The sequence below is a fragment of the Hyposmocoma kahamanoa genome, unplaced genomic scaffold (genome assembly GCF_003589595.1).
Source record: "Hyposmocoma kahamanoa isolate Upper Pololo Valley unplaced genomic scaffold, ASM358959v1 86, whole genome shotgun sequence".
Classification (NCBI taxonomy): domain Eukaryota; kingdom Metazoa; phylum Arthropoda; class Insecta; order Lepidoptera; family Cosmopterigidae; genus Hyposmocoma; species Hyposmocoma kahamanoa.
Window position 1 is genome coordinate 1632338 of NW_020654289.1, and position 25558 is coordinate 1657895.

The window sequence follows — 25558 nt, forward strand, 5'->3', positions numbered from 1 at the left end:
TCCAAGCACGTTGCCGCGGGGACCCTTATGAGGATAAATACTGTCTCCAGATTGAAAGAAAGTAACGAAAATTCACTCGATACTTGTACGAAAGAATGTATGGTTATTCTCCGTTGCTCTTTTATTCCTTATTGAGCACTAAGCAACGTTGATCTGTTTGTGCCAAACAAGTATGTCCGTACGGGCTGACACAGGTGCTGACAACGCGCCCGCGAAATAGGTCTCACAATCCTAAATTGTGTAGTCGCTGAGGTCCAGGTTGCTGACATCTTTTACGATAGCGTTAGCAAACTAATTGGTAAAGCAAACCTCGCGTATCAAATATGTAAGGTCAGTTTATTTTGAACATTAAAACCAAGCCATTTAAGGTTGAGTTTTCAAAACCATAATTGGCTGAAAATAATACGTTTCATAAGATTTAAACATTAATAATTTATTATTAAGGTCTAAAACTGAAAACACTACTCTAGACACGCTACCTCAACGAACCGAGGCAAGTGTGACTACATTGTTAATGCACGACAGATAACCACTTTTTATTGTAAAATGCAAAGATTATGTTATCCAAGTACAAGCAATCATTTGTTACCTACATATATTACTTACATAGGTAGTTTTAAACATTTAAGATAAAAAAAGTTATGAGATAAGTGTGTCATACTGTGCTTCAGACAGAGGTGGAAAACCTTTTAAAAGAAAATTAAAAAACCACTTCATTGGTGCTTTGAACAAAGTATAATAAAAGATTGACCTGGTTTACACTCTTTGAAAGGGGTCAAGAGATTATCGTTTTTTACTGTGATTTAAAAAATCCCAGTATCCGTTTAAATAAAAAATACAACGACACGATAAAAGTTCTCTGTATTCCGTTCACTGTACGGTACGGGGCATGCACTAAAGTTAAAACGAGATTTTGTCATAGTAGACTTTCTGACTGTTCTCTTCAGTATGCGTCAATAACACAGAGAGTACTTGGAACTCGCACTGTTAATCCCAAAGTAGTTTTTTGAGACCCATATAACGAAACGAGATATCTCTTACTATCGTATACTGATATTTAATTTTACGGTAAACGCTGTTAGTATCCATGAACGGCTTAGTGCGGAACCAGCCTGATCCGGAAAAAAAAACTATATTGTCTATGTAATAAGAGCCAATGACATAGAGCGTTTCGCTTTTATTACAAAGGCTAGCTTAATACGGTCCGCTATTGTTAGTGTGGTGACGTCTTTGCAGTAAAAATAACAATCTAACAGTTGAATATGTCGTAATAATGGCCTGTGGAGGCCCGTTATCTGCCTTCCTCAATGCAGGACAGTCGATAGTCGAAAAAAGAAAAAAGAAAATTTGCAAATAGAGACAATAATTATGTAAAACCGTAGTTTTCAAAGAGGCTGTTGTTGTCGATGATTCCAAACTCACAGGCGGTTTGGAGTCCCTTAGTCGACGGAGAGACGTTGGCTCTCTATGTGTATTTTTATCATCATCATCATATACAGCCTGGCTTCACCCACAGCTGGGTATGGGCCTCCAAGTTTTTGTGCCACTCCTCACGGTCCCGTGCTAATCTCATCCCTGGTTCGCCCCGCAATTCCTGCGATGTCGTCGGCCCATCTCGCTCCTGGACGCCCGATGTTCCCGTGTACAGTCCTTGGACGCCACTCAGTTATCGCCTTACTCTGTCTGTCATCAAGTTCTGTATTAGGTGCCCTGCCCAGCTCCACTTTACCCACGTCCGTGTGTGTTTTATCGTCTTTATTATGACGAGTGCTCAGATGAACTTTTCGAACTGGTTGCACCATCTCGTTTCCACCATAGCATCTCCCGCCAAAGGAGAGAGCCATCACCACATCAAAGGTGCTTGGCATTGTAAGACCACTCGGGCATTACGTTCAGTGAAATTTGGTTTAGTGCAGAACGCGCCTTTTACCAATACTATACACATACGCGAATTTGTACTAAAACATAACACAAAAACAATGTCGGGTCGGCGGGTCATCAAAAGGGGCATTTATCTAGCTCGATTGCTCGTCCATTACGAGGAATTTCTTCCAAATAATAACGCAGGCGTGTTGACCAATGTGGATTTATTGTGTTGCAAACTAAATCACTTGAAAATATATTCAGATAGGCGTGATGTCTTTGGTTGTCTTTACTCCTCGGCAATTGGAAACAGAATGAATTTAGAAAAAGGCGACCGCTCGGTTAACCTTAGCGAACTGTCAACTTAAAAAAAAGAAACTAAACTGACTTCCGGCCGGAGACAAGCCAGTGTTACCATTCTGATAAAATAAAAAGTATCGACAATCACGCCATCTTTACAATCGAGTAGAATCGAGTAAGAGCAAAAATTAAAAGAAACAAAATGGAACTGTCACTTTGACGTTTTAGGTTTAAAAAAAAACAGCCTTCGTAAACGTAATGTTGGATGTTCTCCGACATATATGTCCATTACAGGACAACATTAATTTGAGGTAATCAGCTTCACACATTTTGACATTTTTTACCTTCGTTTAGCTTGAGGTTGCATATTGAAACCACATATCGTTGCGACAATAAGTATGTGTGGAATGACTGTATTTCGAAGCACTGTCAGCAAATTGGGCGACAACAGCACGTCGAACCTCGTCCAGCTCCGTCTTCCGTCTGACTCACAGGTTGACGGCTATGCCACCTACCACTTGTGCGCGTGAGATAATGTACTATATCTACCAAATAGATACAATAAGATGCGTACAGGTTATGAACGCTATTGCCAACTAAATCGAATGATTTTTCAAATCAGTACAATTACTTCCATGGCGTAAGTAATTGTACTGATTATTACGCACGTGCAGAGAATTTTCTATGACACTGTCAAGCTCACTGCACTAAAACCCGGACTTTTATCAAATTGATCTTAATGGAATCATTAAAATTGTACTTGAAGGCTGACAACAATCGAGTCTGATAAGCATTTTGTTAAACATTGACTTGTGTGGAGAACTTGTCTTCTTCTTATTGTGTTGATACTTCTTGTATGTACCTAACGATTGAATTGACTTTGAATATATTGCCACCTTGATTGCGCTATCTGCGGCTGCACTAAGATCGTGTAGGTGTCTGGGCACGAGGAGCACACCAGTAAGTGCTGCTTGGATTGTGTTGGAGCACCTAAATCACCAATATCCTTGAACATCAATTTACTCACCTTCATCATCATGTTAGCCTAAATCGCCACAACGATCTTGTGCTACTTGCATCCAGCGAATTTCCGCTTCTTTCGCCAAGTCACCGGTATACCTTGTGGGTGGTCTGCTCACGTTATTTTTGGGTCCACCGGCTTTTTTTGTGAGGCTTTTTTTTAAAATTAAATATAAGTGCGCATTTGATCTCCATCTTACCTGATGGAAAGTGACGATGAGGTCGACGATAGAGCATGCACACCTAAATAACGCCTATTCACTCTCGCCTTGAAAAGGCCCAAATTGTAACGTTCAGGGAAGAAGTTTGCAGGCAGGGAATTCCACTCCATAACCGTTCGCCATATAAATGTGTAAACGTAACACTTCGTGCGAATCTTTGGAATATTCACAACATAGGGGTGGAACCCAAGCTTACGCCTAGTCCGCCGGTGATGGAGAGGTGAAGACGATATATCGATAAACGAAGGTGATAAATCCAAATCTATCTAGACTATCTGTTTTCCAAGCAATATACGAACCACTACCACTTATCTTTTGCAATTCTTGACACATATCCCGTTAAAACTTTCTTCCTTGTAAAACGTACAATTTCAACCTTTAAACATTTTGTTAATATGAATTTTCACAGTCGTTCGACAATTTGTTAATTCGTTGCGTTCGTGGCGTCAGGTTTTATTGCCATATAATCGCATTTGTTTTGTTAAAAGATAACCGCGGTTTAATAATACAACACGGTCACACTGTGGTAGGCGCTGAAATGGCTCGCCTTCGCTCGGTAAATTAAAATTGGGCCATTACTGAAATTTGTCCACTGAGTTACGGTTATTTTCACGTTTAAAATTCGTTTTGCAGTAAATGTTTAAAAATTTACCAATTTATTCTAAGGTAATTTACATTTATAAAAATGTATACGTACGATACAGATGCGATCATACAGAAAATCTCCTCTCAACTTTTTTTTTACAATAGTAACAACAATTCATTTTCCTTCTCTTTCTTTCTTTTCAACTTTTTTAGTGTCGAAGTCGCGTCACGTCTTATGTGTTTTAACGTTTTTCTTTTTATCACACCATATCACTTATAATGGTTATCAAAAGAACTGTTACACGGTCCGAACCCCATTTTTAACCGTACTTCAAAAATAGGAGGAGGTTCTTAATTAGACTGAATGTTCTTTTTTCTTTTTGTATGTATGTTACGCGATAACTCCGGTATATGTGAACCAATTTTCGTGATTCTATTTTTGTTAAAAAGGGGGTACCTCCATAGTGGTCCTATTCAATTTTGAAGAAAATCATCCTCTAAGGGTGGCTGTTCACGCATAAAGATTCATTCATAATGAGCAATTATTTTAATGGTTGATTTTGCTATTCTTTAATTCAAGGCGTTTTTCTCTCTCAATATACTTTGAGTAGTGAGAACCGATTTTTATTATCTCCTGTGTCAAGTTCCGTATAGTGGCAAACTAGGGGGTGAGTCCGGGTTTGCGCACTTTCCGGTAAACGATTTCAGTAAAACTTGGTAATTATATGTAATTCCACGTACTTTTGAGGTCGGTTTTTTTAGTACTCTGTACTGAGATTATGTTTGACGTTGTAATTCACGCCATGTAACCTTTCCATTTTTATGTGCTACAATAAATTATTATTAAATTAATAAATAGAACAAAAATACTTTATTCTTCAACAATATAAAACAACATAAAAAATGGCTTAAAATAAATGGCTCTGTTGAAGAAACGGTAACAGCCTCAGCAATTTGCTGATTTTCAGGCTGCACCAATTTAGCACTACAAGTAAAATATAGCACGTCATATAAGCACCTCACTCTTCACAATTGACACTATTATATCGCAGTGCTATTACTACTATAGTATTTACGTTACGTAACACTATTGTTGTAACGTAAAATTTGTTCCTCTACACGTCAATAAAATTGTCGTTAGAATATTGTAAGAAACCATTAAAAAATATCTACTAAACCCAGAATGAGACAAACGTTTTGTGAGCTACTTCTGGACAAAAGAGACCTTACTAAAAAATATTATATTATTTTTTGCTTTTATTTTTAAATATATTTCTAGTTGGCAAGTAGGAGTTGTTTAGATGTTTAATACATTTTAACCTAGCTTAAATTATAATTACTTTTCACGGGAACTGAGTAATTAGTTTTTCAGCTATTCTGAATGAATTTACTTTTTGGGTTAATACTTTATTGTATTATCTGTGCGATATATGTACAATAGAAATTCCAGTTAAGCAAAAAGTGTAACAAGCATTTTACTACATGTATATTATTTATTATTGCATGTAAATGAAATGGTTATTCTATTTATTTTATAAATCTTATAAGGTAGTATGATTGTCGCCCTAACGCGATTTGCGGGGCGACGGAGGGGAATATTCGTGATTAATTTTAAAGGTTTCCCCCCTCCCGCTGACCAACGGCAACGAGTTCTTAGATTTTCGCGATTGTTACAAATTGGAAATAAAACTATTTTTTCGGATCTAAATTGCGGACCTGTATTTGTTCTTTCAAACAAACTTAAGTTTCGGGCCCCTCGCAGGTCACGGCTGATTTAGGCCCGAGAAAATAGTTTCATTTCCAATTATATCGGACTTTTAAAGCAACTAAAGCCTAAAATAGGAATGATTCTCATACAGGTTTTATGTTACTGACACATATGAAACGATTTAGATGATCTTTTCTGTTGTTGAGAGTCTTAGGACCACCTGTTGTCAAGATCCGGCTATATTCAAATCAGCGCCTACAGCATACCGTGTCTGACGCTCTCCCGACTGAGCTACAGGACGAATTTTTCTGTCTTTGGTTTTAGTTTTTAATGATTCTTTGTTGTAGTGCCATCTGTGAAAAATGTATGAAAGTTTTTCGTCACTCAGCCAGGTACCTTTACAGCTACCGGAGACTGATTAGATACTTCGCTTTAATAATTGTAATATTAAGTGTAGTCAATATCACGATGTTTTACTACCGTGATGTTCAATTATTTTTTGATAGTGTTGTTATTTTTTTGTATTTGTCCGTTTGTAGGAGTTATTTTTCTTATTTTTTTCTTTGTTCGCAGATATTTGACAACCATTTCCACTTCCATCACAACCGTGTGTCGAAGCGATCGCTGCACCCTGCGCGAGAGCACCATGGCAAACTCGAGGCGGACACCAGGGTACGTTCAGCCAAGCAGCAACAAGTCTTGTCTAGGAAGAAAAGGGATCTGATACCCACCACAGGTAAATGATTCAATTAGTTCATACTCTTGACGGAGAATCATCAACTACAATTTCTGTTAACTTTCTGTCATTGTTTGCATGTGGAGTGAGTTCAAAGGGACACATTATTTATTTTTTATATATAAACAAATACTCGCTGGGCCATAATCTTGCCTGATGTTAAAAGATGATGTTACTATGGTACGCGATTGTTTAAAAAATGTCTATTAATTTTTTTTTTTTTTTTTCACTTTAAAGATACTAGGGTTGTAATTAGGAGTACTCGGAAACTCAGGCAGCATTTCTGAGCTGTCTGCGTAATAAAAGATGAGGAAAAGCCCTTACTACGTCTGATGATATCCCGCCGGACGCACTCACCGAAGTATATTTTGTAGAAGACAGATAAACAGTCAACATGGCGCCGGTGGGCTAAACTATGATCGTGCCAATAAGTTACTTGAATAGTCTTAAATTGTACTTTAGAAAAGCAGGTGTTGGTTATTAGCAGGTATTATTTTGCCGTACGCATTAGGAAGGAGGAAACAAAGCGCTTCGTTCGAATAAGTGGTATAACAATGACATAAGAATTGAGTGTTACGGACTTTTTAAACGACAGAAGAAAGAACGGTGACGTTAGAACTAAATGTAACCGTTAGAAAACCGAGAAAAGCAGATCGTTTTTCTGCGTTGGTTGTCATAGCCACAAAATCTCAGCGTTGACTCTAAAAGAGAGTCGTTCAAATCCAAGGCTAAGGGCGCGTTTCCATTATGTAATGACGACAGGTAGTCGTGCGACAAGTGTCGTGGCTTGTATATTTAAATGAGGTTGTTCACACATAGAACAACACGATTAACTGTCGTTCACGACTTTTTTAACGTTACAACGACAGACAGTCTTCAATGGAAGAGCTAGAACAACAGAGAAACGTGACGACAGATAATCGCAGCTTCAAGCGATTCTGTCGTGCAAATTATAAGGCGGCAGCCGTGAACCGATAAATTGTCGACACGATGTAGTGGGAACAGCTAGACACGACAGTCGTTCAACGATAAAATAAACGTCTACGACACATTCACGACAGATACCTAGTTGTGGTATGGTAACAGGTTAGATGCGACAGTCGTCCAACGATAAATAAAACTTTACGAGATAATGGGAACGCGCCCTTAGGGCGCAGACAATCGGCTAGAGCTATCGAAAATAGCAACTGTAATCCGTATACAATTATACGATCGAACGTGTACTAAGAACATGGACACGTACTTTTAAAACATATTCACACGCAAAATAGGCGTCTTGACGTCGAGTTGCGGACGCCAACCCGTTACACCAAGTACCATGTACTCAATTGTTACTAACGCTGGTTGAAAAGCCGTGGGCTGGTATGTGTCAATCAGTCAGCCTATTGCAGTCCACTGCTGGACATAAGCCTCCCCAAGTGTACGCCATAGTTCCCGATCACCCGTTTACTGCATCCAACCACTACCCGCGACCTTCTTCATATCGTCGGTCCATCTTGCAGGGGGACGTCCCACATTACGTTTGCCGAGACGTGGTCTCTGTTCGAGTCTACTCTATCGCTCATCGGTTCTACAACAGATGTGGCCAGCTCACTGCCACTTCATCTTACTACATTTCTGGACGATGTCCACAACTTTAGTCTTATAACTTCGTTCCGGACTTTGTCCCTTAACGAGATACCCAGCATAAACCTTTCCATAGCTCGCTGAGCGACGTGTTGTCTGTGAGCCAGTTTGACCGTCATATTCCACGTCTCGACTCCGTAAGTCAAGGCCTGGTAGGTGTAGTCTCTGCTTCTCACGACCCATAGCCCAGCTCCTTGACCTCTTTATAATCTATTCTTGGTATTTTTCCTTCTATCTTCTATCTATAGTTTCTTTTTGAAGTGCCACATATCGCATCATCTAGTCGACGCCGTACACGTTGGACTTAATTAACATTGTCACCAATAGATGTCGTTTTGCTATATTTACAGTTACAGTAGAATTAAAAATGTTTTGGTTAACGCACCTGTTGACCTGTTGACTATCAAAATAAGTTTTAATTTAAACAATTTCTTTTAGTAATTAACATAAACTCGTTAAAACACGTTTTTTGTTTTAATAGTAGCTAGTGGTGCCATTTAATATTTCTGTTCCAACATAGATGGCGTTCAACAATTTCTTATAATTATCATTGTTGAAATGACTATTTGGACTATTATGATTTCAGAGTATTTTCTTTTGTAATCGAATTTCAATTTCATTCCGTAGTTTTTAATTTAATTGTACTAAAGTAAATATTTTTTTACAGTGGAAACAGCACCATATAAACTGCCAATCCCGTCTACCGCTACGAAACGCGACGCAGGCGCAAGTTCCAAGCGCGAAATTCCACGAATAAAAGACAGGCCGCGGTCCACAGAAACCAAGTTCATACTCAACGATCCCAAGTGGCCTCACATGTGGTATTTAGTAAGTTCTCACTTCATTATTATTATTATGTTTAATATAATGTAGACAAACGCTGAGTGACAATTCCCCTGGGGGTGGATTCAGAACCATTCGATTCGACCGATCCGATTTGATATCGTACGATTTCTTTTCATTTTTATACACAACACCAAATAGGAAATGATGTCACATCCGTATGATTACTCGAGCTTTTCGATTGAATGAAAATTACCGAACGTCCTATTGTTTACAAAGCAAGAATGTAATATGGAAACCGCTTATTATTTTAAATAAGCTCTGGATTTTGTTCAATTTTATTAATTTATTTTAATGCAAAGGCTAATGCATTCCTTTATTGAAGGCCTTTAAAGTTTTAAAAATGTATATCCGCTCACGCGATGCGCTCATCCTACCGCAAAATGGCGGCTATTTGGTTTCGCGAATTAGAAAAGGATTCATTTTAAATACAAGTTTTTAAAAATAAAAATTATTATTCTGCATTGCTAAATAAATACCCTCCGTACTACAACAAAAACATCTCAAATAAAATGCAGTAATACACCGCAAATCCTGCACTTAAAAAGCAGTAATGAAATTTTTGGTGTACTTGGGTAAATATGATAATATTCCGTTTGAGTGGTTCTAACGTTTACCATGAAATTACTCCTTAAAGTATAGTTTATAAACATTTATATTCAGGGTAAACTTAAAAAACGCAACTTACGGTATGATTTCAATAAATAAACACCGACATCACCAGCCCAAACAATAACACACACGATTGTCGTGACGTATTTTTGAAGTTGTTTATTTTTTTAAACGACAGACCCCGGCATTAAAAACTTTATGGTTTGCTAGAGTAGTTACCGAAATAGCAATTAATATTAGTTCTTTTACCTGTTGTATCTTCGATATCCGATAAATCGGTATAAAATCATCACCGGGACCTCTAGGTGTGGTATGCTTCCAGAGACGCATGAATCGCGTGAGCGGCTAAGAAAGGATTTTCATTTTTCTTATAGTGTATTTCACCGACTAACTCCGTAAACGCTGTTGGATAACGATATCGTATCCGAATCCGACTCGAACGTTCTGAATAGCTCGGAAAGCGCTCTTCGATTCGAGAACGTACGAAATACTTGTTCATTCTAGCGTTGAATATGCCTAGATTGTATTTTACTTCCTCAGAATAGACAAGAAATTATTATCTGTTGAATGAACAAGGCGTGCAAAGTATCTAATAATAATAACAGTAATTTATTTAATAAAGAAAAACAATGACATTACAAAGTGCATGAGAACAAACCCGATACTTGTACAAGACGAGAAGAAATGCCATTTAAAAGTGATCCCCTAACTCCTGAACTTGGAGATCTTACGAGTTAGTGATTGCTCCAACATTGGGTATCAATTATGGTTCCGTGCGTACATTTGAATTTCCTTGTAAGTAAGAGTGCGAATTAGAAGTTAAGTGTGAAGAATTCTCTAATTAATAAAAATTTTGGCTTTCATGGGTGTAACTAGTAGCGCCTGCGGTGGCTCAGTGATTTATATTCGACCAGTAGCTAAGTTGGCAGAGCGACGCTGCGGTGCAGCGTGGTCGCAAATTCAAGTGTTGTCATGCCGATGGAATTTTCTCTGTTCGATCTTTGTATTTATAATTATAACAGTAATTTGATCTTTGCATACTTAGTTTCGGGAATGTCATCGTAAAAAGACATCTTTTTGGCGCACATTTTGACGTCGTCTACGTGACACACATACATACACAGACATGTATCTAAATAGACGCCGCAAGTGTACCTACTTCGCGTGTAAGCTATAAACGCTTAGTTGCTGCTGCCACGTTTCAGAACGCGCCCGGCCGTTATCGTAATTAAACATCAGCCGAAAACGTAAAAAATGCCTATCGTGCCATTAGAAACTACAAAAACACCACAGCTGTGGGAAAATAAACAAACAGGAACGTTTCTTTTCACAGTTACGTAATTTTGTAATCAGCAGATGCTATAATTTATTTTAAAATCAATTATTTTCATTTTGTAAGAATTTCGAGAAAACAAAATTTGCAAACGAGTGTATTCGCGTGATTTGTAATACATTGCTGCTTTTACTTGGTGCGGTACGCTTGTAGTCCTTCTTTAGTAGGTTGAATATCGAACGAGTGATATATTCCTATAATGCATTCGGTTTCATGGTACGTACGCTTCGTCATGGATTTGGTCAAATTTTACGGTTAGTGATGCTCACTTGATGCAACACAAGTCGCGATTCTGGTCGATTTACGAAACAAACGGATGATAATTCCCGATAATTCTCTAAACGTTCTTCAGCACTAAAGTGCTGAATGAGGTTTCCTATCACTAAATAACACTTGTGACGTCATCAGATAAGTACATAAAATGTGGCACGTTTGGATTTCATACAGATCGAGGAACTTGCGGTGTCTATTTAGATATAAGTCTATGGTCTACGTCATCATTTCTTACGATGAACAATATCACGTCAAACGTGAATGGCAATGAAGAATTGCCAAGTAGTGATTGTTTGTGAAAACCTTGTATTTTTCAAGCGGCGGGTGAAGTTTAATTTCTTTCACAAAGAAAGTCGAAAATCCAAATTATTGGGCCGTATCTAACTTGGACCGGATTGTTATTCGTCAAAATTTCCCTTTTCAGAGTGGATAATTAGGCCTACGGGGTTCACGAAGCACTCTCAAACTTTCAATTGTGAAGTTTCTGCTCTTACGTACTTTTTCCAAGTATATTTAAAAAAAATATTTCTTCTATGCTTTGCTTTACTTTATAACAATACAAGACCGTATACACGATTATTTTGTAAATACCAACAAACTCGTAGAGCATATTATTAACAGCATAAACACATTTTTTTTGTTCCGTGACTTTTTACAAAACGTAATGAATGACTTGTTATAATTATTGATACAAAGATCAAACACTCAGAAAAAATTCCTGCGATCTGATCGAACCGACGTCTTCTGGCATACCGGGCCAGACGTTATACCAACTAAGCCACGGAACGAATCATCTTTGTATTAATAATTATGACAAACTAGTGGAGTAATTTCACACAAAATAATTGAGTATCAATTCAATAAAAATTTAAAATAATAAAAAACTTGTTCCGAATATGTAGTATGGAGCTTAATACTTTATTCCCGGAAAAAATTAACCAGCCTCAAATGTTTTGCTAGATAAGCTTGAATTAAAGAGCTTAGCGAAATAATAAGAAGAATTATTATAACCTGCATTTCTTAATTATTTATTTAAAACAAAAGTGTGGTAGATGTGTTAAATTACCAGCAACACTGCGATACTAAAAAAAAGTGTAAAAAGCTTAAACGCTAACTGAAAGTAACCTTCAGCTGTAGCTCAGTTGGTAAGAGCAATACGGTGCAGTATGGTCGAGGCTCAAGTCCTATCGGTCGAAAGAGTTTTTCCATACCTTCGATCTTTGTATTTTTTTTTATAATATCAAGTGACCCTGAGACATAGTTGACAAGTCTCATGTGCTTGTAACTTCACCAGCACCCTTACCCTTCAAGACCGGAACACAGTAATGCTGACATTACTGCTTGGCGGCAGAAATAGGTAAGGTGGCTGTACTACTCTGGATGAACTCTTTCACAAGGACCTGTACTGCTATTAATAATCACAATTGGAAATGTCATTCAAAGTATGTACGAAGAGACTAATGCAAGTGAAGGAGGCAAAAGAAGTTTGTACATAGTGTAGGAAGTGGTATATAGGGGACAAGCGTGATGTTTTATGTCATTTTATTTGTATATTTATACCCGCTCACGCGATACATGTAGCCGTAGACGCATACCACACCTAGAGGTGCCGGTGATGATTTTATACCGATTTATCGGATATCGAAGTTATAATAGGTAAAAGAACTAATATTAATTGCTATTTCGGTAACTACTCTAGCAAACCATCAAGTTTTTAATGTCTAGGAATGAAACTATTTTTCCGGATTTAAATCGCGTATATTTGTTTTTTCAAACAAACCGACGTTTCGGGCCCTTTACAGGTCCCATGGACACGGTTGACGGTTGGTTTAATGTCTGTCATTTAAAAAAAATAAACAACTTCAAAAATACGTCACGACAATCGTGTGTTTTATTGTTTGGGCTGTTGAAAGTAGCGTTTTTTAAGTTTACCCTGAATATAAATGTTTATAAACTATACTTTAAGGAGTAATTTCATGGTAAATCATATTTATCCAAGTACACCAAAAATTTCAGTAGTGCTTTTTAAGTGCAGGATTTGCGGTGTATTACTGCATTTTATTTGAGATGTTTTAGTTGGTAGTACGGAGGGTATTTATTTAATATATATATAATTAATTAATGCTGGATAATAATTTTTATTTATAAAAACTTGTATTTAAACTGAATGCTTTTTTAATTTGCGAAACCAAATAGCCGCCATTTTGCGGTAGGAGGAGCGCATCGCGTGAGCGGATATGAAGTTGTTTTCTTTTAATTTTTAATTAATGTATGAATTCTTTGTATAGAATCGAGGAGGCGGCCTGGACATGAATGTGATTCCGGCGTGGCGGGAAGGCATTACAGGCCGCGGAGTCGTCGTCACGATCCTCGACGACGGCCTGGAAACTGATCATCCTGATTTAATCAATAATTACGTAAGTATCACTTGTGGCTCATTTAATACAGTATTACGGCACTAGATTTGCCCTTGATTTTTTCTTTTTATCGTATCGATGATATACACTCTAATGCTTTCTATTTTGGTGCAAGGATTTGCCAATTCGCGTAAGGTACCGATTGTTGCCCAGTGTATGTCAGACGTTGAGGAAAGGCCGCATTGTTTGGACCACAGAACAATAAATACAGTAGAATTGGTTACTTAGCGTCTGACTCGTGACAACTATAGATCTCTAGGCAGTTAGGAATTTGGGGGTAAATTTTGATAAATGTCTGACTTGGAAGCCGCACGTTGCTGAGAAGGCTTAAAAACTTTTTGCCCACTAAAACTAAAATTACTTTGGCCCAGAGCATTCTACATCCGATACTGGACTATGCCGATGTTTGCTACCCGAATGTGTCAGTCACTCTGCTCATTAAATTGGTACGGCTCCAAATGTGAGGTTCATTTTTGAACTTCGTAAATTTGACCACGTCTCCCAGTTTCGTGCACAACTTAAATGGCTACCCAGCCCCCAGCGCAGAGATCTGCATATACTTTCCCTTCTTCAATTCTATTCTGTCCCTTTACGCCTTCTTATCTCAAAGATAGCTTTACTTTCCACTCTTCTACACTCTGCCGTCTCCTTCGCTCCTCTGATACTCTCTTACTAAACATACCCCATCCCATCCCATACCTCTAATTTTTATTCCAAATCTTTTACCATTTCTGCGATCAGACCGTGGAATTCTCTCTCTTAATCCATTCAAGGTTCCCCTTCTCTCGATTCCTTCAAACGACGTGTCAAGGATCACTTCCTCAACTCCTAAGTTTTGTCTTTTTCTCCACTATTCTTTTATTTATTTTCTATACTTATTATTTAATTTTTATATGAGTTTATTAATGATTATTGTGTAGTGTATTTATAATGATGTTCCTTGGTTGCACCACTTTTGCATATCCCAAATTTCCATCCTAAGGTTGCCTGGAAGAAATTGCTACATAGCAATAAGGCCGCATGTTGCACATTATCTTACTATCTTTATATCTTAGTTACTTTATTGTATTTGAACTGTAATTTTAGGTGCTATAAAGAATATTTCATTCATTCATCTCTAAAGACCTATCTAAACCCAGTCCGCCATTTTCGCTTTGTGTGGTATGGTTGTGTCATTCTTTCGTGCAAATTCTCTAAAGTCCTTGAAAACTGCCTTGTGCCGTTTTGAAGTGCAAAAATAATAGCCGCATCAAAATTATTACCCGTGGTGATATTTCATATATCATCGGAAAGTATTTTTTAATCAATTTTCTGTTTATCGAAATATGTTTTTTTTGTAATAAGAAACGATAGTAAAGCTTATATCCCTGCAATATAGTCGCTTCTTTTTTGGAGAACTAAATTAACAACACCAATTCGTCGTCGTTCAGCAATAAACCGCTAGATGGCAGCACATTGATTTAAATTTCAATATAATGTCAAAACGTCGTAACTTGTATAATAGGCATGCTCCATCGTCGCTTTCCATCAGGTGACATGGAGATTAAATGTGCACTTATTTTATGATAAAAAAAGACCATGAAAACTTAAAAAAATCAGATTAAGTAATTATTATCAAACAAATACATGTGTATATTCTTTCTTTCTGAGCATCATTCCCCAAAGCGGCATGTATATGTTTTAAATCTTTAAATTGCGTACATTTGTAAATGTTTACTACCATTAACATTCGCTAGTTGTGAAGAAAATCGTCGTGATGAAAGTTGTATATCGAAAAAAATTCACTGTTCTTTAGATGAGACCAGTGCTTAGTAGTCCCGTATCTTCGATGGTGTGTTTTGATAATAGTGACCCTCCCTATCAACCTCTTGGTTATGCGGGAAGGCCACTATAACCTGTGCAAGCACCTTCTAAATTCAAGTCCTGATCTGCCCGTGTAAAGGGTTGTCACAGACCGTTGTCACGGACACTTTGTCATGTCATTCGGTTCTCAAGAGGCTAGTGCCTCGGGTGAACCGCCCCGTGTGCACGTACAGTACTCACCCTACTTTCAAGATTAACTGGAGCTGTCGGCATGGTCGCCTCCCGAACACCAGTGCTTAGCAGTATGACGTATAGTGGTTTAATGATGTTCGTTCATGTATATCTTGTTCATCTTTCCTTTTTTTTAAAAAAAAGCAAATACAGTTGCGGAATACCTCCAGTAAACAGTATCTGATTTGATTGTACAAAGCTTCCAGCTTTCTTGGAATCCATTCACGTTGAAAAAAAGCTCAAACGACATTTGAGTCTGTGAATATTAAAAATGATTCAGTAACCACACGTCTTCGAGTGACAGTTGCGAGTTCGGAGAAAATATGACGTCTTTTCGGCGGTGATGAGAATATGAAACTACGCGAATTCAGCTTTTCCTTACTTCCTAACTTTCATTACATGTACAGTCGATATCACGAATAAGTTTCTATATTTATAAAGTTCCGTTATAAAAATTTAGAATTAAACTGTTTATGTTAAAACAAACTTACCTAATTACAAGGATGGAGTTAAAAATCGTTAGCTATAAGTTTTTTTTAAGGTACCAAGTGCAAGTGCCAAGCGGAACGTACAAATCGTACGCCTGGTGGTAAGCGACACGCCTGTCTATAACAGTTGCTAGTTCAGTACTTTAAATTACAAAGATATAAGAAGCACTGGCATTGGGCCCGTCACCTGTCCCATGTTCCAGTAATTTCACCAGCACCCTTAGGGCGCGTTCAAATCAGCTGCTGTTAGACGCGCTGCAGCCGCGCGACTGTCACTTTTCATACAATTTCTAGAAGCGCTGCAACCGCGCAACTGTCACGCTCGGTTGCAGTCACGGTTAGTGAGGTGTACATGTTAATTTTTCAAATTAACCACGATAGATGAAAATAGAATTGAAAAATTTATAGACAATGTAAAACAATACGCAACAATATGGGATAGCAGTGTTGACCAATCGACTGATAAAAAGAAGGAATGGTAAAATGTATGTTTAGAATTTATTGAAAATTTTGAAACTAAAAGTACAACTGAACAAAACATAGGTAAGTCATTTTTAATGCCTATATGTCAAGTCTGTGCCCCAAGAACTAGGTAAAAGTAATGTTTCTTCGTCAGAATCCATCGCGTAACTGAGTCGAAAGATAAAACATCACTAAAAATTTGGAAACACTGCTAATTTGAACGCGCCCTTAACTATCAAAACAGAAACACAGTAATGCTTACATTAAACTACTTGGAGGCAAAAATAGTTAAGTTGGCAGTACTTCTATCCGGCGGGTGTATCTTATACACACTTTGGCAAGTTACAAAAGACGTAAAGCTGTATAAAAAGGACTTTTATTGCGGTTCGGTTTAACTATTCACGGTCCAATTGGTGTCCATTCGAAATAACCTTGAAAAGAAGTCGTTAATGCTAACGCTTCGGTTTGAATGGTAACCCGACCTACTTGGATGAGGTCCAAAGTTCAAATCACTGCCGCAATCGATTACTTACTTCACTCTTAGAAAAGTTGTGTGGAGGCAGATTGTGGATAATCGACATGTCAAAGTTTTAATGCCTGGGGATCATTCTTAATAGGAGCTGGTAGTTTAGTAGAAGTACGAATGCTTCTCAATTGACGACGGTTCGTATCCCAGGCATGCCTTGTGAAAGAGTTCATCCAAGGAAGTACTGCCACCTATTTCTGCCGTCAAGTAGAAAGAGTGCTGGTGAAATTACAGGCACATGGGACTTGTTAACTTATGTCTTAGGGTGTCAGTTACAGTTACCCTCAGATCTTTGCCATTTAAAGCTCTGGGTAGCACTGTAACTGCTATGAAGAGGCGTGTCTCTTAACACCAGGTGCACGATTTGTTTGTTTGGTCACTTGGCATCACAAAAAAAGATTTAAAATTTCAGCTTTTGGCCAATAAACAAATCCATATAATTTCAATAGCTCAGTCGACTGAACGTGACAGCTCGCACACAACAGCGTCCCAATTCCCCATTTTCCGAAACCAACATTGAAATAAAAGTCGCGCGACGAGATGGATCGTGTAATTTGAATCTCGGCTTTTGTTGGGTACACGCGGTGTTGAAATATTTTTCTTTCAATGTATTCTGATATTAAGGCAAAACGTGCCACTGTACCCGGCCGCCTCTTTGCGGCCTTCAGCGATCGGAGTAGGCCATTTTGGGACAAAGACCTTAAACGTTATGTATAATGTGGATACGACTCCAGGATTTTGGAACAATGCGCTATGCAATTAATGGATTCAGGCGTTACTTTGCGGAAATCGTTAATAAAAATGGGAAGTTATAAGTAGGCTTTGTATTGTATGGTGTAAAGGGCTGGTGTTCGCATGACTAGGCGCCTATTTTGCGTGTGGTGAGTGCAGAATCCCACTCGTGCCACCCAAACTCCTCTACGAATCTCAGCATCCTCTTGGATCTGAGACCTCGGCACTCCAAGGAATTTCGCCTTGTAGTCGACCACGCCGGAGCATTGTAGTGGGATATTCGCGGCTGTTTCCTCCCCTTCCATGCACGCCCTGCTTAGAGGGATGTCCGTGATACCTAAATTGAAAAGGTCTTTATTATATGGACATGATGGTTCATTACGGTGCCGCTCTAACGGTTTAGAGCGGCAATTAGAGTGCGTAGCTCTAGTCTGTTTTTTTCACGCACACACTCATAGCACTAGGAAAACCCTGTATCACGGGTGCCATGGATACACACATAGGCAACCACGAATTACACCCAAACTCACGAGAGAAATAAATGTAGGCCATTCTAATATTTTTCCTGGTCCCGGGAATCGAACTTGGGACCTCTGCGTGGCATGGTAACCACAGAGGCAGTTATTTTTAAAGGATTTTCGGAACAGACGGGTGTTTAGCGTTAAGAGTGCTTGTCTACAAACCGTAAATTTGGAGAATTTTGTCTGTGATATCATAGGTCCAAAACAAATTTACTGATTTCAGAACGTTTTTTTTTATTTGAAGACTATTTTTATCAGACCCGTGTCAGACCAAAACACTGTAATATCAAAACCAGCATTTTGAGAAAAGGCGTACAGGATTTTTCGGTTTTTTGTAATATTTGAGGTAATAACACTAATAACATTTTAACTTACGTTGTACATTAGCTGCTAAACAAATATATCTAGCTATTACAATTTTACTTTGGAAAGTGAGTTAGTTCAATTGTAAAACGTATAATTTTTTCGTTTCCCTTGTTAACAGCCGAAAGATACTTGTTGTTATGAAATTACAAAACATTATTATGGATATATCGTATAGTTCGTCACACGATATAATGACATTCTTTCTTGTTAAAATTTAAATCATACAAATGTTACACCTCTCCAGAGACACTTGCGCGATCTGAGAGTTTTCGGTAACTCAGGCGCCCCGCAGCACTGTACCGCAATTCGCGCGCGTTTTGTCAAACGAAAAAACTGTATTGCTGCGTACTGGGTTATGTCAAAATAATTTTAAAACTTACAGTGTATTTTAGTTTTTAATATCTCATTCAAATACACTAATACCGCCAAAGTTAAAATGTCAGGGTATAGATTAGGCCTATAGAAATCATATGAGCGCTGTTAAATCACAACACTGTAAGAGACTTTACATTGTATTGGTTTGTCACGGCAGTTCAGCTGTTTATGAACTCTGTAAATCGTCGCTATACAACCTTTATAGCTACTATTATATATTTTCAGATGTTTTGCCGTAAAATAAAACTCACAATTCGACAAAATAATGAGCCCTCACGCGTGTTAATTCCTTATCTCGTCACCTATTTAGTTTTCACAGGGCTCTATATAAGTCCTTGCCGTTGTTCCAGTTTCGATTTTATGGGCCCACAGTTCCCTGATTGAGATGCTTACCCATTTGAATCCATTACGCGGTAATGCGTTGTTTTATACGTCCGCAACGACGCCGAAACGCCCCTAATGCCTGAAGCCTCTGTTTCGCAGCACAGATTACATTATTCACGTTTATGGATCGCCCACAGAGCGTAGGAAGCTGAATTTTAGTTTATTTCAAGTAAGAAACTACGGGTAGGTGTATATGTAATATACATGTATAAGTTATGAATAGAAACACAAGCGTTATCTGTTTTTAGGCAATACTTAAGAGTCTATATTACTTCAAATGGCTTTTGCTCTTCTTCTAATTCGCGTGTCGACTTTGACGTTTATATTTGTGAGGACCAGTACTCGGCGACTGACACAGCATTATCAGTGGCGTTGTACAGGTCCTCGTCTGTGCAGGTGTAGGGGTACGCAGGACAAGACAACAGATATGCCATAGTCTGGAGAGAGACACCATAAATACATGCGCTCTCAGAGCTATAACCCCACCTGTGCATGCTCTACTTGCTCCGGCCGACTTGGGTCCGCAGTCTGTTTAAAGACTTCCAAGTGTGTCAAGGTAGATTATGCCCAGAAGGGAGGTGCTCTGACAGCGTAATGAGTGCTCATTCGGCATAACAGTGAAAAAATATTAGTATATTTGATACACTGACTAGTATATATATATATACGGCGTGAAAACGCGATTCGTAAAAATTGTCACGATAGGAAAAACACAAACTTACCTCGAAATTTTACAAGAAAACCGCTGTATTTAATGGGTACTTATACCAATGATTATTTTTATATCAACCTAACTAAATAGAACACGTATAGTACATGACATATGGATTTAATTTCGTTTGTAAAAAAATATATTCGGAAATAAATCCAGTGTCCCGGCCGCTCGACCATTTTTTTTTATATAATATAATTGCGTATTTGACCTCCATCCCACCTGACGATGATGTAGCATGCACACTAGAATAGTGCCTATTCATTCTCGCCTTGAAAAGGCCTGAGTTATAGCGTTCGGGGAACAAGTTTGCAGGGCCAGTCACACGATGATAGAATGGAGAAGGTGGAATTATCATGCAATTCCATCACGCACTCATCGTGATATATCCTGTACAACATTGATAAGTAGGCATCTTTGCGGCGGTGTTCAAGGCTCTGCAGGTTTACCTCCACTAAATCCGAGTCACCTGTAAGCTTTTCGGCACGCATTTCTAGTTAATCTAGTCTCTTCTAAGAAGAGGTTTTAGGCCATTCGCCACGCTGATTCAATGCGGGTTGGGAATCTCTTCAACACGCAGATTTTATCGCAGTATTTCCTTCATAAATAAGTCCGCATTTCACTTCTGATTCTGATGAAAAGTGACGATGAGGACGACGATGGAACATGCGCATCTAAATAATTATTATTCACTCACATATTAAAAAGCGTAATAAATACGTCGATTTCTGAAAATTAATAGGAATAAAATAAGAACAGGCAGTGAAAATTTGACACAGTTCTGACTTCAAGCGCCCGATGGCGACTGACGGGGCATAAAAATTATTGTAATATCTATTCTACTTACGGAGAGCATTAAATTTATTCATAAATATACCTACTTCAAATGTTTGTAATATCTAGGCAGTGTTCTGCATAAATGTGTTAACCCACAGAAAATCGTAAAATGAGTTATGAATGCAGTCTTATACCGTGTAATATAAAGTTTAATATTCTTTTCAGTAATATATTTAAAAAAAATCGTAGTAATTGTTAAATCAAAAAATTGTTTTCACAAAATCTGGTTCGTCTCGAATTTCGCAAAAATGTATTATGTGTGGTTAAACCATATATGCGAATTACAAGACATGTTTGTTTTTCAACGTGGTTTGAAACGATTTAGTTTAACTAGGTAACTTAACACATATAACTTGTTTGAAAAATGTAAATACTTAAAATTTTGTCTATGATATGGACAGACCGGAAAATGATATAGATTCTGAAACTGAGGATTGAGCGATGAGAATAATCCTTTTACTGTTAAAACAAAAATTTGGCTAATGGCGCATATTTTAAGATATTTATTGTGAAAACTGAAGTTTAATTAGTTTATACTATATATATATATATATATATAGCCGACTCGGTCTGTGCGTAATCAACGACTATTCATATATATATACCCATTTCGAAAAACAATGTATCACAAAATAATCCTCTATATAGGATGTGTGGGTATTATAATGAAATATGTACTAATTGTGATATCTTTAACTGCAGTGTCCCAGCATTTAAGAGGTCACTGCTAGCATTAATGTAAAGTGAATAGCATATTCTCATTCTCTCTATTTTTTATTTCTCTCGACTTTTTTTTATGATTGATTTAGTGTCTGTTTAAGTATATCTAAATGTTTTAAAATGAATGTTGAGCACAGTAATAATTGGGCACAGATATGCCTGTTGTATTAATTTTTAAGTGTTTTTATTTTCCTCACTTTCTGTATCTGATGTCTGTACATTGTGCCATAAATAAAAAATAAAATAAAATAAATATCAATCTGAAAGAAAAGGATGGAAGGCGAAAGGAAGTAAGACGAAGGTGATGGTAATTGAAAGGGTTAAAAATGGAAAAATGGGGACAAGGTTGGTAGCCAGAAGGTGCAAAAGGTGAAAGAATTTGTTTAGCTGGCTGGGTATTATCGATATAATATTATCGTTAAACTGCTGGGCAATTTTCAAAATTTGGGCTAAATGCGAAATTAATAACTATTTGAATTGAAAACCAAAATTTAGTAGGTTTTCCGTAGTATTTAAAAAGCAATATATGCATATTAAAATTATGTGCAACGTTAGTTATTTCATTCTTAAATAATTCGTTTAACACTTTTATTTTAACCTGTTTTCAGGATTTTATATGATCGGGTTGAATACCCTATCGTGTAACAAATTATCACGTTTTTTTAGACAATATTCTTCGGTATATCGTATATTTTTTGTAAGACCGTTATTCAATAGTAAATACCTAAATCATTCGGTCTGGCGAAACAGCTTTTCCCACTTCTCTTCCGGTGGCTCCCCTTAACTAATTCTGATAATTATTGAACAGGATCCAATGGCGTCGTACGACGTGAACTCTCACGACTCCGACCCTCAGCCGAGGTACGACATGTTCGACTCCAATCGCCACGGGACGAGATGCGCGGGGGAGGTAGCTGCCACCGCCAACAATTCACTGTGCGCCGTCGGCGTTGCATATGGCGCTAGTGTCGGAGGTAAGAACAACTACAGCATATTGACGAACTGCATGGCTAAACAGCCGGACCAAGCGGTTTCCCGTTTTCCGTCCGGAACAATTGCTGTCAAATAAGTAATACTAACTAAAAATTTTGAAATATTCAATTTCCAAATTGATCCTACCGTGCAAACCGTTAATACCATTACATCCAGTTTAACTAATTAAATTAATATATTCACTTAGATGAAACTCATTTCCAAGGCATCAAACTTATAATTTCCCTCTTTTTGGGTTGAGGGTTAATAATGATAATCTATAACAAATAAACAAGGTATGGAGCAAGCAATGCTCGGCATTTCTCTACGTGATCGAATCAGAAATGAGGAGATCCGTAGAATAACGAAAGCCTCGGTGTCTTAGCAAGTAGAAGTGGCAGTGGACAAGGTACAAAGCTCGTGAAACTGACCGTTGGGGCAGATAGGTTCTTGAATGGAGACCACGAACCGGAAGGCGTCCAGTGGGACGGCCCCGTACGAGAGAGACGGATGACCTGGTAAGGGCGGCGGGTAATCAATGGTTGCACGTCGCGTCCGAACGGCTAGTCTGGCAGTCTTTGGGTGAGACCTACGTTCAGCAGTGGACGTCTTCCGGCTGATATGATGATAATGATGATAATAATAATAAATCAATGAACTGGGATCTACTCCCGTCCTCAAGTAAGTAACACTCGCCCAAATCAAAAAGCAATGTCAAGTATGAACATAGAGTATATAACCAGAAATACTCGATTAGTATGAAGCTTTCGCATCTTCTTCTTCGTCATTTAATGTGATCAGGTATTACTTATTTCACAGTAATGGTTTCGGGCGGATGTCGGATGGAGAATGGAAGTAGACCCTCAGGTCTGAGATGAAGAAATTCACTATATTATGAGTACAATGGGGGCAACGTAATTACAAAATTTCTATTGGTCTAAATCTTTGTTTCAAATATCATAGATCGAAAGTTTGAATTTGACACTTAAGGCAGTCTCCGATTGGGGCGATGTCAAATTTAATGCTACCAAAACGCAGGCGTGTCTATTCTCCACAAAACGGAGTCCCTTTCACCTGACTCCGACTTTTCGTGATGTATCCATACCGATAGCCGATCGTCTCCAGTTACTTGGAATGGACCTGTCGTCCAATCTGAACTTCGGTAGATACATTGAATCCATGGCCAAAAACGCAGCCAGGAAGCTTGGAATCCTTTTCAAGGTGAGGCGTTACTTCATACCGGGACTGTTGCCTGCGTCGTGTATGGAGTTCTGCTGGCACTTATGGGATGGCTCTGCTATATACCAACTGGCCACATTGGGTTTAGTCGACAAGAGTACCAAGAAGAAGCTGCAGTGCCTTGAACACCGCCGTAGAGTTGCCTGCTTATCGGTATTCTACAGGATATATCACGGAGAGTGTGCAATGAAATTGCATAATATGATTCCGCCTTCCCCTTTCCATCATCGGGGACTAGACGTGGGCTGGTATTCCATCCCTATATTGTAGATATGGCGAACGGCTAGAGAGTGGAATTTCCTGCCCGCGGACTTGTTCCCCGAACGCTACAACTTGGACCTTTCCAAGGCGAGAGTGAATAGGCATTATTTAGGTGTGCGTGCTACACCGTCAACCTAATCATCACTTTCCATCAGGTGATATAGAGGGCAAATGCGCACTTATGTTTTATAAAAAAAAAGAAATAACCTGCACGAGCTAAACGGGTCCCTACCATGTTTTTTTAGTTTGGATTTAATGTAAAGCTTCTGTTACATTATAGTTTTCTATCAGGCTGTAATCGGCTGCACCATAATAAACCTAGTAAGTGCTTTGGACGAACTTTACAGAACCCAAAAACACAAATCAAGATCGCCCTGAATTTTTATCGAATATATTGGTGTTATAAAAATGATCATAATTTACGTGTTACATATTTTGTACCCTTGCTAACTTTAAATATTTATTTACATAAGGAAAGTTAGGTACTGTAGTAGACTGAATAAAAATACAATATAAGCATTTGCTAGGTAGTAGGTATTAGGTTTAGTGCATTACAAAATTTGGAATAAACTTCGATTTTGTGTTACTACAGTACCGGCACGCTTTGATGGCCGCTTTGACAGATTACAATAATGAGGTCAAATCTCAATTCACTATCGAAAAAAATATAATCAAATGCGAGTCGCATCTGTAAGTTTTTAGATTTATAACTGGTGTTGCAAGGGGTAGCTGATTAAAAAGTTTTAATAAAACGAAAATAAAAGTGTTTACTTAATATATCGTCAATTTGAAACTGCTTTGTTGTGCATTGAGCTTTGACGCGAGTTTGCCAGAGGTAGAAGTTGAGCTGGCCAGCGATTCTATAAGTGACGATCGTATTAAGATTTCATTTTTTTAAATTCGGAATTTCGAACAACAAATTTTTGTTGCAACAAAGTTTTGGTTTTTGTTTGGCGACTTGTGTTGTAAAGTTATACATTCCATAATTTTTTGACAACAATGTAGAGCAATTATATCCTTCTACGTAGTTATGAGTTAATACGAAACTTGATGAGCGGACAAACGTCGAAACGGCCATCATAGCATGCCGGTACTGTAATATTAAATTAATAAGACGAGTAAGATTTTTAATATCAATAAAATTCCACTATCCCCTAATATCCAATTCAAATACATATTAAGGCACTCAGCTACTCTAAAACCTCTCAAAAGTGTCAAATACTTGCTATGTGTTGAAATGGTTAAAGTAATTTAAAAGATTTTTGGCTGGTCACGAACTACACTAGGTGTGCCATACTAGGTTTTTAAAGTTTCGAAATATCTGAAATTGTAGAATTTTTTAACGGCTGTCGTTTTGACATTAGGAGATTTTGTAGTAGCAGTAGATCTCCT

General features: G+C 37.9%; 1 protein-coding gene across 2 annotated transcripts in view; it reads left to right on the top strand.

Moving 5' to 3' along the window:
• The window catches only part of LOC113234707 (furin-like protease 1), a 600106-nt gene that overhangs the window by 506919 nt on the left and 67629 nt on the right, over window positions 1-25558 (top strand). For both annotated transcript variants that reach the window (XM_026470151.1, XM_026470150.1), the window contains exons 3-6: window positions 6271-6433; window positions 8727-8887; window positions 13409-13537; window positions 22503-22668. In XM_026470151.1, coding sequence (XP_026325936.1) covers window positions 6271-6433; window positions 8727-8887; window positions 13409-13537; window positions 22503-22668 — 619 coding nt within the window. The remainder of the gene's footprint in view (window positions 1-6270; window positions 6434-8726; window positions 8888-13408; window positions 13538-22502; window positions 22669-25558) is intronic.